At 37.8% G+C, this 16,289-nt stretch overlaps 1 protein-coding gene across 1 annotated transcript in view; it reads left to right on the forward strand.

The window, feature by feature from the left end:
• LOC121959979 (transcription factor 4-like) overlaps positions 1-16,289 on the forward strand; it is a 263,772-nt gene that overhangs the window by 59,490 nt on the left and 187,993 nt on the right. The window contains exons 4-5 of the mRNA XM_042509549.1: positions 3,129-3,184; positions 4,277-4,355. Of these exons, the coding sequence (XP_042365483.1) occupies positions 3,129-3,184; positions 4,277-4,355 (135 nt within the window). The remainder of the gene's footprint in view (positions 1-3,128; positions 3,185-4,276; positions 4,356-16,289) is intronic.

A 16,289-nucleotide genomic window follows, 5' to 3' on the forward strand; every position in this document is an offset into this window, starting at 1 on the left:
AAGACTGATTAACAGTGTGTTCCCTAAATATAACCAATCCAGTGTACATTCACTAAGTCTGATTGAATAATAGTGTGTTCCCTAAATTGGAATTATCAAGTGTTTGTTCCCTTAATCTGAATGATCAGGGTTTTGTTTTTTTTTTGTTTTTTTTTTTTAAATTTTGAATGATTATGTGTTTTCCCAAAAAAAACTCAATGCAGCTGGTTTTCCAAAAATCACTGATTAAGTACTGTATGTTTTTCTGAAATCTGAATGATCAAGTGGGTGTTCCCTAAATCAGACTGATCTAGTGTGTATTCCGTAAATCAGGTGGATTAACAGTGTTCCCTGAATCTGACAGATCAAATGTGTGTGACCTGAATCAAACAGATCCACTGTGTCAACTGAAATCCGAATGATCAACTGTGTGTTCCCTAAGTCAAATAAGCAAGTGTGTGTTCCCTAAATCAAACAAATTCAGTATACGTATGCTGAATCAGACTGATCAAATCTAAACAATTAAGACTGTGTTCCTAAAATCCCGCCAATCATTACATGACTCTCAATTAATCTGGTTCATACGTCCCTTTAATTCAGCCGATCATAATGTGTTCCCTAAATCCGGACAAGCAACTATGTGTTCCCTGAATCATTTTCATTAAATGTGCCTCCTAAATCAATCCAATCAAGTGAATGTTCTTTAAACTGGATTGATTAACTGTGTGTTTCTTAAATCACGCAGGCTAGATTTTATAAATTCAAGTGATCAAGTGTGGTCCCTAAATCCAGCTAATTTCCAAATATATGTTCCCTAAAGCCAGCTGATTAAGTTTGTGTTGCATAAATTCAATTGTCTTTTGCCTAAATTCATCTAAAAAAAAAAAAAAAAAAAATCCACCCTGTCATTGAACTTCAATTTCATCAACTCAAATTACTGTTAAACAGGCGTTACCGCTGATCAAAAGTATGTTCCCTAAATCCAATTTATCGTCAATTGTTCTTGCATAATCTTTATTAACCTGCACAAAGTCTCTTCTATTCTTTTTTTTTTTTTTTACAAATATGGCACAAAGGTACTTTTATTGAGGCAGCGACTTTTGGTTTGACTCCAAAATGCTTTTTGTAACTGAACCAGTTTATTTCTATTGTACAAACACACACACACACACACACACACACACACACACACACACACACACTCAAGCACAGATAAGCTGACATTCCAAATGACTCGACAATGAATGTAAGCTGCTCACTATACACACACTGACACAATGGAGAGCCCATTGAGGAGAGATTTGAGTACTACAATACATGAGACGACTGCGAACGTGTGTGTGTGTGTGTGTGTGTGTGTGTGTGTGTGTGTGTGTGTGTGTGCGTGCTGTAAGCGAGAGCTGTGTTTGCACATTTCATCGACCTGGATGAACTGATCTACCTGTCATGTCGAAAATAGATCCCCTCCTCTCTCTCTGTTGACGTTAGTGTCTCTTGTCCTCTCCGTCTGTCTTTTCCAGCAAGTCCTTATGTTTAAATAACAGAACAGGTTACAGGCACAAAGAGGATTCTTATGTTTTCTAATCTGTCACCACTATAGTTAAGGTTTGGCTGTGTTTGGACAACTTGGATGTCTCACCTGGTCACTGTTGGTAGGAGGTGTCAACCAAATTTCAGAAAAAATGTCGTGTGCTTTTCTGCAAATGGAAATGTTACATTTGCACGTTATTATTTTGCGGATATGTTTAAACTTTTACTTCTATGATGCTGCGGTTAATGAGTGATTAGGAAAAGATCACTTTTTGATGTGAAATACCTGCTTTTTGGGTCAAAATCCCTCTTGAGAAGTAGTCTCTGTAAAAAGAAAAAAAAACTCAATTTTTGGCCCTATCCTCCTGGATAAAAGGGCCACAGTTTGCTAAAAAAATACCCATTTTGGTGGGCTAAGAAGATGCTGAAAATAGCAACTGGTCCTGAAAAAAACAACCATGTTCAGCTGCTGAAAAGCAGCTGTGTTGCTAATAAAACACCCACATTTGGTGCCGAAAAAGCAGCTGGAAATTCAGCAACGACTCGTGAAATTGCAACCTGTTTTGTTATTTTTTGCTCTCGAGCAGTGCTCTGCAGCGTGGCATGCGTCTCAACATATTGACATGCCATCCACCTCCTGATGACAAATTCAGCTCATAAACTTTGACTTTTTAATAACATAGATATGAAAATTCTGAAACATACAAATATAAATGTGGTTTGCAGAAATGTCGAAGGCATGTCGAAGGCATGGCAACTTTGACATCTTTACCGGATCGAGAGGCAGCTGTAAACTTTATTATTGTGTTGCAGTTTTTATGCAGATTATCATGGTCCCCAGAAGATTAACCCTACTGACTTAGGTGATCCCCTTACTTGTCCTCTAGCGCCATCTGGAGGTTGACATTTATGTTTTTTTTTTTTTTTTGGATTGCCGTTCATTTTTGTACGTTAATGTCCCCCTCAGAATAAACCCTAATATCTTTGGTGATCCTCGAACTTTCCATCCAGCACATTTACCAGGTGACCCGTGACCTCTCTGACCTTTGGAGGATATAACATCATAAAAGCAGTGTAATGGCGGCGGGGATTATTGGTCTGCAGGAGGCTTAAAGGACCATTAAATTAAACAAAGACACATTAAAGGCTCTACAATCATAATCAATAATGTTTAATGACATGGAGCATGGAGAGAGAATGATTTACGCTCCAGTCATTTATTATGGACACTGTACAGTAATGTTATATGTAGTGTTGAAAGTCATTCACGTGATTATTTGAGTGATTAAAAATGTGGACGTGAGGACTAAAGAAGTTCAATATAGCAGCCTCTGAGTAAATGCACAATAAAATGCAGCATGGGTTTTTTGTATTATCTCATTTTGTTAATCTTTCGGATCTGTATCACCTTTTTTTTGTTGTTTTTTTTGTCTTTAAAGTATAAACACACTGCATTACATGAACAAATTGGATTTTTGGACCGCTTATTTTCCTGAAACTGTATTTTGAAAATTCCCTCTAAAAATTTCCTATTTCTCTTTACTCTCCTAAATACTACTGCTACTACTACTGCTACTCTTTTTCTATTTCATCTAAATCTCTTTTTTTCTCCTGTACAGATATGGAGGAGAGAACGAGTGCAGGGTCATGGGCGAGCGGAAGTCGTTCTTCTAAGGTAACTACAAACAACAATACTACTGGTTATATTTTAATGCTTTAATTACAGTTAAATGCAACTGCTTTAAGCATTTATATGTTACTATTATGGCTAATATTACCTTTAGGACTGCTATTACCTGCTGAGTGTGTCTTATGCAGAGGTTAACCTTCAGTTTGGCCAGTAAACTTACAAGAAAGAAAAATTCTGTGTAATCACTGTTTTTAACTTTTATGTATTTTAAAGTTTTTGTTTTTTTTTTTACTTTATATTGTTTACTTTGTTTGGTGGCATACAGTATATATGATAGGTGATTTTTATTTTTAGGTGACCTTGAATGTCCTGAAAGGCACCCTTAAATAAAATGTATTATTATCATTCGTATTATTTTATTTTTATTTATTTATTATTCTTGTTTATTATTATGTTGCCGTTATTCCTCTGCCAAAATTTAGCCTAATTTGGAACATTATCTATCATTATCCCTAATATTATTTAATTTTTTTTTATTATTATTATTATTATTATTATTATTTTTATTATGATACTGGTATCATCAGAAAACAGAAGACCTGAGGAATCCAGTAGTACCTTGTCATGCTACCTTTTCAGGAAGCGGGAAAGATAATGTTCCAAATTAGGCTAAATTTTGGCAAAGGAATAACGGCACAATCATTTCACAGGGGTCTCTTGACCTCTGACCTCAAGATACCTGAATGAAAATGGTTTCTGTGGTTACCCATGATTCTCCTTCTTACAGACATGCACACTTTTTTTAGCTGTCAGATTATTAGTCAACTCAGGCTGATAAAAATGGCTTCACTTTGTCAAGACTTCAAAACTGTTAAGTAATGCAAAATAATGGAACTGAAACGTCATAAAAAAAACTATTTAAATTCTGCGATTATTCATGATTAAAGAAAATTAATCGTTTGACAGCCCTAGTTGGTATATATATCAACATATCTAATATTGGGAAAAATATCTTGCACCCCTAAAATATACATTTAAAAATTTGGATTTTTTAAAAATTAAATAACTGTTGTCATTTAAGTGATTACGATCATAAGTACTTCTGCTGCTAAGAAATCTGATTGTCTCTCTTTCCAGAGTTATGCAGACGGGTCTCAGTACATGGCGTCACATGACAGCCTCTCACCTCCGTACGCCAACTCCAGCCGGCTAACAGGTACGCTGCTGTGTGTGTGTGTGTGTGTGTGTGTGTGTTTTGTCTTATTTTACAAAAAAAACCTTGGATTCGCTGCTTTGTTGGGTTTTGATCTGGCCGTGTGTGTGTGAGTGTGTGCAGAGAATTAGTGAAACACTATCGTACACTGGAGGAGACAGGTCATCTGGCATGCAATTTCTCTCCCTCCCTCGGCCCGCTGTGTGGAAAACGCTAGGCAGTGTGTGCTCATTTACCCATGATGCTCTCTGCCTCTGGCTCTCTGCGATGTGGCGCCAGTTGTGAGCAAATGGCCACTGACACAGATAATCTGCCTCTCTCTCTCTCACACACACACACACACACACACACACACAGAGTCACACAGCTTAATTACCTTTGACTGGATGCATCAAATATGGAAGATGTCAGCTCTCGGCTCTCTGATTCTACCTGCTCTCTTTCTGTCTCTCGCTCTTTCTGCTGTTTGTTGGTTTTTCACTCTTTCTCTTGTGAAACATTAGATCTTAAAGCTCCGCTCTGAAGCCTAAATGTGTGTGGTTACACATTTTTTTGGACGGGGTTGTTTGGTATTGTATATGTGGACCGAGATGCATTGACTACTGCTGCCAGCCAGCAATGATACCATACGAGTATATGCGCTATAAGGCCTAAAGTATATGGACACATAAAGAAAACGTTGTGGACACTTCAACAACTATATGTGATTATTTTGTGCAAACCAACACATTTTTATTCTCAAGTCATCATATACCAACACTTTGTCACACCCTTAAAGTGTAATGGCAGATTTTGGATTTAATGCTCATAGGTTTGTCGGTTTATAGACTGTTTTTGTTGTAATTTGTCTTTGCTTTTTTACACCTCTTGCTATCTCATGATGATTTTAGGGCACCTTTTAGCGTATCTATGTGGCAGAAAGCTGAAGCACATTGTAACAGGCAGTTAACGTTGTGAAATGATGGTGTTTCGGCAATCAAAAGCTGACTTTTAGTTTCACATGGGACACAAACAGTGGTTTCCTGGGTGAAAGTCCGGTTTTGTTTGACCCATCCACCTCATTTCCCTTCCGCTCTAAGCGGTCTTCCTCGCTCTTGCTGCTTCTTCTGTGCGTTAAGTGTTGCTGCAAATGAGTTACCACTGGAGTAAGCTGAAAGCGCGGCGCGTCTCCTAAATACGCAAAAGGGTGTCTTTGGTGTCGATATCACACGCTGAGGGGGGGTTGACAAAAGGGTCCGATTCTGATAACCTTGGAATCGGCCATGCAAACACACGATAGGATCAATTCTGCGTCCAGTTGTTTCAATAATAATCATATAATCATTGATTTTTTGCTAATTCAAATGACTGTGCAGTTAGTTTTGAATGCACACTGCGAATTATAACAAGAAAAATAAATAACAGAAAACAAACAAAAAGAAATGCAAAACTTGAGGAGAATTTCGGCTCCATGCTGGAATGATCCATAGTATATGCGATGTGTTGTGACAGTGTTGTGATTATGGTATGAAGCTGCAGAGGCAGAGAGGGAAGAGGCGACGCAGAGTCAGAAATGGAAATATTGTATTCTTCATCTGGCACACGGGAGCCGCAATTTACTTTGATAATGATAACACTAAGAGACAGAGACAGCCGGGGATATGGTACACACACACGCACATCCTCTTCGCTTTCTACCTGTGACTGTTCTGATCTCCGAAAATCACATCGCTTCCTGTGTGTGTTGGCTTTTCTCTTTTTTATTGTTTTTATTTGCCCTGATGGAAAATGTAGCGTTTCAGTATTAATCCTAAAACGCAGAGCTTTCATTAATATCACTGATGGTGGTTTCTTTCTCAGAGAGTGACACGGCTTTTCTTCTTTTGAAAAAAGTTGGCTGCACAATATTCATGAAGTTTTAACGTGATGCACAGACTTGAATTTCTCCAGTGTTGACAGCCTCAAGCATTTGAGATTCGCTAAAAAACATTATGAAAAAAAGATGCGATCCTAAGTTACTTGGACTAATTGGTTGAGCTGGTTGATTGTTGCTGAGACATTATGGTTGATGGAGCGTATTAGGTCACCTGTGAGCTGCTGCAAGGCGAGGCGATGTGAGGTTGATCAGGTTTCTCAATAAGTTGCAGTTTTTGGTCGAGCATTTTTGGTTATTAATGTGCTTGCTAAATGGTTGGCTGGTACAAATGCTTCTTTCAACGAATCAGTAAGATAAATAAAAACAAAACAAAATAATCAGTCAGATAAAAAAGAGCAAGACATGCAATAAAAAGACTAGAAAAAATATGTAAATTATAAGCGATATTGACAAATGTTTCTATTGAAGCAGAACATAGAAATAGCAGCATCAAAAAAAGAGTTTTGTGTTCGTGTTAACATTAAGCAAAATGGTTTGATTTTGTGCAAAAACAAAGGGAGAAGGAAATGAACAAATAAACTAGACATGATCCAAAAATTATAAAGAAATTACTAAAAAAAAAGGTAAAAGAAAATTACCTGAAAATAATAAAAACAAAGAGAGTAAAAAATGAAAAAGAATAAAAAAAAGAAAATATTCCAAAAAAATGAAAAAAAGTACTCTGTGACATATGTAATCATTATAATTATGAATAAGTTTCTGTACATTTTTCCATTTTTTATATACTCCTTAATTAATTTATTTTTTGTCACTTTTTACTGATTTCTTGCAGTGTGTGGGACATTACTTGCCAAGTTATTTACCGCTATTTTCCCTGTGTTTTCAAAAGCAAGAAATCAAACCAATTTGCTCAAGTTTTAAAGGTTTAAACAGCTTGTAAAAGGCGTCTGAACACAACATGAGAAACCTGATGTTGATCCAGATATCAAAAGGGTTATTTATCAATTTTTTTATCTGGTTACTGAAAGATCTGTCAGTGTGAAGTTATCTGATGTGAATTGGAATTTCATCTCTTTTGAGATTTATCTTTGAACCATAATCCCTTGCATTTTGTGTGAATGACTTCAGTTATTTAGGATTATTCACAGGTTTAAGACCTGGTAAACGTCATTATTCTCACCTGAAATGAACTCAGAATTACAGAAGAAAGAAACAGTGAAGAGTTTAATGAACCCGACCTGAACATGTTGAGTGTGAACGCAGCCTCTCGCTGTCTCTTCCTCGCTCTCCCCCTCTCTAACCTTGTCTGTCTTTCTTAACCCCCCCACGATCAGATTAGAGTGATGTTATGCTCTAGATAATCAGCGAAGGGATTAGTGTCATCTCAGCGACCCCACTAGATTAATCTGCCGACACACACACACACACACACACACACACACACACACAGAAAAGCAATCAGAAGATGTGTGTGTGTTTTATGCATGAATGTGTGGACTTGCACTTACATATATGTTTATATAAGTACATCAGCAGTTGTGTAGATGCACGAGTGTGTATTTTTGTGTGTGTGTCTTTATGTGTGTGTTTTAATGATCATGGTGTCTGTGTGTGAAGCCAGTGTGTGTGTATCTGTGCAAGTTGGCAGGTTACTGTGTCAGTATCTGAGTGTGTGATGTAAGCTTCTTTATGAACGTGGTTTCATGTGGTCAAATGCAGGAATGTGTGTGTTTGTGTGTGTAAGTTAGTGTATCTGCACCCTTGACTTGTGTCTTCTTGTGTGTTACAGTGAGTGTGTGTGAAAGTTGAGGTATTATGTGATTCTTTCTTGTGTGTATGTGGTTGTGTCTACCTGTGTGTAGTTGCTTTGCCGAGCAGGTGCACCACCCTGCACCCCCGCCGCCCCCCCGCCCCTGTAACTGTCACCTACATAGTAAATGAGAAGCTCAGTGGTTTCAGCTCGTAAGCACATTCTGCTCTGTTATAAATAAACGATCTGATGTGGCTTCAGTCTGATTGTGATGCAGCAGCTTCATTGTAACGTCTTCTACTGCTTTCGTTGTGTAATTCAAAAACTGGAAGTGATGGGACACTGTGGACGTTTCCACCAAAGTTGTTCTGTGGCACACTTGTCTCAGTTTTTGGATTTAACCACAGTTTCTAATCAGAACAGAAAAGGGATTTTATCTTTGTGCATCCAGTATGCATTTTTCCTTACTTACCACAAAAATGGTGGCATTGAACATTTGTGCAAAACATTTGTACGTTATTATTTTGTGGATACATTATGTTCCTTCATGCTTCAACAAGGCTGTGGTTAACATGTGGTTAGGCACAAAAACATCTTGGTTATTGTGATTTAAAGTACATGTTTTGGTTAAAATACCCGCTTTAGGGGCTGCTATCCCCACCGGTAATGCAGCAGTGTCTTTATAAAAAACAACTTCTTTTCGTTAGCTAATCCTGGGGGAATCAAAGTGGTGGGTCGCTAAAAAACAACCACGTCTGGTGGCTAAAAGGCAGCTGGAACTGCAGCAATGATTTGCTGAAGTGGAGCTTGAAAATAGCTCGTCTTTGTTCTGGACTCGAGCAGTGGTCTGCAGCTTGGCAGGTGTTTAGTTAGTGTGGTTGCGTGAGCTCAAACCACTATAAGCAAAGAACTGCAAAGGTTCTGTACATTTTTGACATGATGATGGCACAATAAAGTTAACAGATTACTAAAAGTTATTAGAAATCATCCTCTGGGGAACATGAACGTCTGAACCAATCCAGCCAGCAGTCGTTGACACTCCAAATCATAAATATTAACCTCATGGTGGTGCTTGAGGAAAAGTTAGGGATTATAAAAATGTCAGTAGGATTGATCTTCTAAGAATATTCAAGCCCCGTGCTAAATCCTTAAATGAGATATTCTTGTCTGGACTAAGTGTTATAGGCATTCTTAAATGTTTGGACCTTAAAATCTCTAATTTATATTTTGTATTTTACTTTGGTAGGCTGGGTTTTGTGGAGTTTTGATCCTGGCAAACCAACTTTGAGGACAACTGCTGCTAAAACAGCATTGTCTTGTTTTTGTATTTTTGTGTCTATATGTGTGCATTTAGCAAGATACAGCATGTGAGCCAGTCAGTTTTGCAGTTGTTGAACGATAATATTAATATACATTAAATTTACAGTTATAATGATTTTCTCGCAGCAAATTTGAACCTTACTAATATGTATCAAAAAATAAAAAATGCCATCCATAAATATCAACGTCTGATGTATTTTGTATAAAAAACGACCTGAAAAACTGTATTATAAACTGTATTAATTTGCTGCTATATCTCATATTAAGCATTAATCAGAGCAGTATATAACGAGCTGTTGTAAACCTGATGATCTCCCTCCTCCTCCTCTTGTTGTTTTTGTTGAAATGTAGTGAGTCAGCCGTCTGTCTCACCTCTGTGTGACCTTATTAATGAGTGTTGAGCCACGAGGCTGGACCCCCTCTGAGGAGGTCACATCTGGACACTTTATATAGAAATACATATCTGTCTCTCTCTCGCTCTCTCTTTCCATCTTTTCTTCTGTCTGTCTGACTCGGCTTGGTTTTTGTTTTTTCTCTTTGAATCAGATTCTCTCTTTTCTGCTCATATTTTCTCTGTTTCTCTCACTTTACATATTTTTTTTGTTGTTATTTCCCGTCAAAATTTCTTCCTCTCTCCCTCATGTCCTTTTCTCCTTTTCCTGTCCTCTATCTCTCTTTTTTGTTTCCCTCCCCCCGTCTCTTTATCATCCTGTGCTCCTCTCACCCTATCTCTCCTCCACGGAGACAGGGCCCTCCTGTCTCTCTCTCTATCCCAGCAGCCCCTCACCTCAGCTGGGTGTGGTGCCAAGGTCGCCCCCTGTCCCTCCCTGCTGGGTCTGGGTCTTTGTGCTCTGAATGTTTAAACACAGAGGAGAGAAGAGGAGGAGAAGAGAGGAGATGTGGTGACATAAATGATCAACCTCTAAAAATAGCCAAAAAATTAAGCTAGATTTTAGGGTTGTAATTAGCAGCTGTTTTCTATTATTATTAATGAGGATGTCAGGTATTTGTACAATCAGTTAATTATTTAGCTTAATAAATGTTGCAAAATAGTAAAAAATTCATTTTCCAGAACCAAAAGAAATCTTTTGTTTTCATAAACTAACAGTCCAAAAACCCCCAAATTAGTCGCTTTATTATGACCAAACACAAAGCAGAGCACTAAATCCTCACATTAGAGATGCAAGAAAATAAAGAAAGTTTAGCATTATTGTTTGATGGGTTTAATGAATGCTGTTGGACGTGTATTTGAATCACCTGCACAGAGTTAAATATAAAGCCACCTGTTATCACACAACACACTCTCATCCAAACTCATCAAATTTCGCTACTTGGTCAGAGGACTTTCACGTCTGAATGTGACGCACTAGGTGTCCTCCTGCGTCTGTTTCAGGAACAGTGTGTCAATGTACGTCTGTTACATGCATTATGTCTTTTTAAAAAACACTTTGGTTTTCACAGGAAACGTACAGTTTCTGCTCATTAGATGCATTTGGTCATTTCTAAAATAAACTTGCGTCAGTGAAACACCTCGTATTTCCTTGTGCAACAAAAGCATGTGGTTTGGTTTAGAAAAAGTGGGCTCCCAAGTGAAAGTCCAGGGTTTGTTGGTCCCATCCACCTGCCCCCCCCGTACGGCGTTTTTTGGTGATTCTGTCTGGCACAAAAGGTGTACACAAACACCACCCGATGGCGTATCATAACGCGGCTTTCTGCATCAGTGTCTGATGCCAAAATCACTGACCAAATAACAAAATTTGACGACTTTTTCAAGGCTGTAGGACACATATTAACAACTGAGTCAGCTCCATTCCCTAAATGAAGACCACCAGCTGACCTTTGAGTTAAGATGCTCGTAAAGTGATGTATATGCAGTATCAGCAGCATACATTTTGCTACATAAATATAAAATATCTCATACCAATGTCCTTTTTTTTCTAGAAATAAGATTTCATCACGAGGTGATTATTCATTTATATTATTTTATTTTTATTGGCATTTCCAGAAGATGTGCAAAAAACTTTACTGTACTTTACTCAAGCCTGTTTTGGCGATAATAAATCACAACAAAGTCAATTGCTTAAAGAAAATAAATAAAAGTGCAAGCTAAAAGATTATTTAGTAGGTAAACAAGTGAAAGCACACAAGGCTAGATACATTTTTTTTTAAGTATAATAATAAAATAAACAAATAAATGCATATTAATAAGAAAAAGAAGAAAAAAAGGGGTAGAGAAAACATCATGGTTGGCATTAATTTCCATTAGATAATCAGGACGGCCATCTCTATTATGTGAAGGATATTTTAAATCAAAATCAAATTCTCCCTTTGATCAATTTACAAAGTGATTTAAAAGGCAAACCAAGATTTATTACATTCGAAAAACACAAAATAAAGACACAAAAACACATCAGGAACAAGTAGAAGTAAGCGGCCAAAATTTTAGGTTAATGAATGAAAATTAATGACAGTTAAAGAATGAATTACATCAACAGAAAGTCATATTTTTTCTTTAAACGTCCTTTATTCTTCGGTCCGCCCTCAGAGATTTTGTTGCCATTGTCCCGGCTGATTGAAACTCAACAGCCACCGTCTCATTCTCAGAGTATTTTTTTTGAATGGATGTCATGCATTGATTAGTGCTGCGCTGACTTCAGTGCATTAATACGGACGCACAATGTAAGCCACTGCTGAGTATTTAGTATATTATTGTTTTGAAGGGGCTGTGTATCACACGGAAATTGTCTGTGTAATTAGATCTGACATAGTAATAATAGGTCTCGTCAAGGCGAGAGGGTGGAGGGCGGAGATGTAAAACGTACACTCTGAAAGCGGCGGTTCATCGGGGAGCACTTCGGGGTTCCTGATCAGGGAGGGGGAAATGTCTTGGAACATTTTGATAAAAAACGCTTTTAGGCTTCTTAAAGAACTGTCAGAGCTAATTATAATTATTTGAAAAGGCTAATAAAGGAAGTAGTGACGCCGAGGAGCAGCTTTGCTGTAGGTCTTAAATTCCAGAGGCAGGTGGGGCTCAAGCCTACATGTTGGGATTTGGGAATTACCACTCCTTCAATCAAGAAATCCTATTTATATCCAGAAATCCTGTTTTTTTTAAATTTCCTGTCTGTGTGCAAACAATGACAGATAAATACAATAGAATAAGTGTTTATAAAGCAAGTGCAAAAATATATAAAGGAAAATCCAAAATACTGAGTGCAGGTTGTTCAACAAGTAACCTGAATCCCCAAAAGCACAGGGACTTTTTCATATTTAGCATCGAGACCGTCCTCCAAAATACGACCGCATACGTTATTTGTACAAGCAGCAAAAAGAAACCAATATTATGTGTATTGTAAGGTGGCGACCTCTTGTGGAGAAGGAGAAAGTGAGGTGACAGGAGGTGGACTGGTCCAACAGACACAGGCCTTTTGTTTAGGAGACCGCTGTTTGTGTCCTGTGTGAACCCAAAAGTAGACGTTGAGTCATTTTAAGAATGTAACACCGTATGTTGTTGTATAAAGCTCGTAATGCGTGATGAATATTGTCACGTGAGATATGTCATGTTACATTTCTTTAGTAACAAAGAACAGCCATTGGGTTGTGATGTCAGTGTGGTTATTGATAACTGATGATGGTCTTCATGATGATTACTGATGACTGCCACCTGATAGTATGGAGACTTGTTTCCTCTCACAAAGGCAAAGTTTGGTCCTCGGATGTACTCTTTGTGGTGTGTCCAAGTACAAATTTCTGGCTGGGACACAGGCTATGTTATACGACACAACAGTCGGCTTTGGTTGCAACTACTTCTTTGATTTGATGTGTCCTACACTTTAGTTTACCAGAATTTTTTGGTTTTTGCATTTTCCCTGCAAGTAATGCAACACGTGCTCCAAATGAAATGACAAAATATGTTGTGTGTGCATCCGGAATAACACATAGAAGCATCTGATCTCACGTGAAATAACTACTTAATTAAGGCTGGGAACTGTTTATCGTCGTCATGGTTATGAAAACCAAAGTTGACCCATATATCCAACATTACCTCATCTATCTATCTATCTATCTATCTATCTATCTATCTGTGTATCTGTGTCTTGTCTGTCTCTCTGTCTGTCTATCCATCTGTCTGTCTGTCTTCTCCATCTTCTGTCATCCATCCAGATGAGGCCTCTGGAGACCAGGCCGGGGTCATTCATGTTGCACTGTGTGTGTGTGTGTGTGTGTGTGTGTGTGTGTGTGTGTGTGTTTGTGTGGCAGAGAGAGAGAGAGAGTGCTTGTTTGTGTGTAAGAGGTGAGAGAGGGAGATAGAGATGTGCAGCATGAAACAGTATGTTTATTGTGCGAGTGAGAGAGGGAGGGAGAGCTCTTCAGTTAGAGCTGTGGCTCCCAGAGGCCAAAGATGAACTGTATTTTATCATCTGAGAGAGAGAGACGGAGAGACTGCATCCACACTGGAAGCCTTAAAGGAAAATGTCCCCGTTTTTTTAAAAAATAGAACCTAGTTTTCATGAATAGTGTGTTTGTCAAGGGCTGTTTTTTATAGTTTGAGGCAATGTTGAGTGTTTTTTTAGACAATAGTGAGGCATCACCTTCCCTGTTTCTCCACGACGGTGGAAAAACGTGACTGGCGTGTACTGGGGTACACGTAAAATCTGACAGGTTGATCTTGGAACCAAAAAAAAGGAAAGTAAATATAACTATAAATTTTAAGTTACTTTAGTAAGTTTACTTTATATCCAAGTTTTTTTTTCAGTTGATGTGAGGGTCTAAGGACAGAGAGGAGATTTCATAGCTTTTAAGCCCTCTGAGGCAAATTGTGATTTGTGATAATGTGCTTTACAAATAAAATTGACTTAATTTTGTAGAGTTGTAGCAACTTTAATATGACGTGTTCTTTCCAATTGTTAGCAGCTTCAAAAAAACAAGTTAATCTGATTTAACCTGATCACGGAAAAGAGTATTTTTAGCAATGATGAAGTTCTGCAAGTTCTGTTTTGTTCACAGAAAATACAAAAACGATTGACTAGTTTGCAACCAGCAGAATACAGATGTACAGCACAATAAACTTGGCTTAATTAACATAGCTTAGAAATATTGATTTGATTAAAGTTGTCATTTTTAAGCCAAAACTTCACAAAATTAAGTAAATATAACTAAATTTGTAAGTAAATATAACAAAAAGATATAAAGTAAACCCAAATGAAGGCTTATAGTTATATTTGCTTCCATTTTTCAAGGAAATTGGCTCTAGATTTTTTTAAAGTAAGATCCACTTTTAAGATTTTGGAGTTTTGCTGATAATACTCTGCTAAAGGCATTGTGTGTGAACAGCAAAAAATATATAAATCATTACAGTAACATGCAGCACATGCTGGCATTCAGCTGTGTTAAAGGGACAGGTCACCCAAAAATCAAAAATACATATTTATTCTCTTACCTGTAGTGCCATTGATCAGTGTAGTTTTGCTGTGAGCTGCTGAGTGTTGAAGTTATCGGGCGTAGAGATGTCTGTCTCCTCTCCAAAAGCCATATTTTGTAAAAACTGCAATGGAAACACTTTTTGTCACTTTTATAGGTTGCATGATGAAGGAACTGGCTCCATCATGATGCAGCAGGCGCTATAGAGGTTTTATTGCATCGCATAACTCTTCAAAAGTTGAGCAGATCATCCGGAAGTTTTGAATCCATAACTCCTCTGTGAGATCCTTGACTATCACCTCCCAAATTCCCTCAAACATGGCTGCTCCCGTGTATAAGGGGCTCGCCTTTCCATTATAGATGGAGAGACTTTATTATCCACCTCAGTGGAAATTTGCATTTGGCTTTGCTCAAAGATGTAAAAACAAACAACATTAAAAACACAAAAATGTACAATATACAAGAGACAATAGTGTAAACAGGCAATCAGAGCACTGATTAATATAAATATAAATAAAAAGTAAAAGAGAGCACATCTTGCAAAATGGTAGTTCCCCTAATGCAATTATCGCTCGCATAACACGCCTACGTCGCCTTCGATTAGATATCATGATGGCGAGTGCGGTCGCTGCAATAGAAATAAACCTGTTAATGGTAGAAATGGAGTCATCTCGTAATTGTGTTTTATCAACATCTAAGATAAACATTGCTTTAGTTTTGCGTAAATCTGTAATAAAAACTCGGCTACTCACATGAGTTCAGATCTGAGTGTTCAGACTGGACGCCAAAAATCACATATATATCAGACTGAGACTCGTGTCTTTAAATGGTGATTTCACAACAGGTCTGAGTCACACGTGAGGGGTAGAAATTTAAATAAAAACTAGGAGACAAAAAGAGGAAAAACAGATGCAGAGAGAAACTAAGAGAGAAAGACAGACAGTGTGTGTTTTCTGAAACGAAGCCAACTGATAATTAATGCCTCTGACATCATGGTGCTCTAATTAAGCCTGGCATTCATTAAGCCAAGTGAGGGGGGTGTTCGTTAGTGGCTTTTTTGGAGGGGGGATTTGTTAAGTCTTCATTGTTACTCTTCTTAGACAATAGAGAAAGAGAGATGGGAGGGACAACAAAAAGAGAGCGGTGAGGACAGACGTGGACGGTGTTGCAGGACTTTCAGGTGACTTCGCACACCTTCTGGCAGCCATATTGGAGGTCTTCATTTGGTGTGCACAAGTTTCAAAGTTTTCCATCGCAGCAGCACTGAACAGAGCTCGTAACTGATCATTTAAACATTTATCGCTTCTTATCTTCAGGTGTCAGCTAAACAAGTGATGTTTCTAACTCATCTGCATTTTTTACCTTGCTAATAAGAATCTAGCCAGCTAATATTTTGCACAATTTGATCTTGTGTTTATCGAGCTAATTGTCTGGTTTCAACAAAGACTTTCAGAGCCATTAAGAACTTAAACTTAAAAATGAACATTTTTACCTGCAGCGTTTTAGTTCTGAAGTAGCTAAAATGTCAGGCTTAGACAGCCAGGGCTACAGAGCTATGGCTGAAATGTTTCAGCTAATAAAAAAACAGGAC

The sequence above is a fragment of the Plectropomus leopardus genome, chromosome 20, assembly GCF_008729295.1.
Source record: "Plectropomus leopardus isolate mb chromosome 20, YSFRI_Pleo_2.0, whole genome shotgun sequence".
Lineage (NCBI taxonomy): Eukaryota > Metazoa > Chordata > Actinopteri > Perciformes > Serranidae > Plectropomus > Plectropomus leopardus.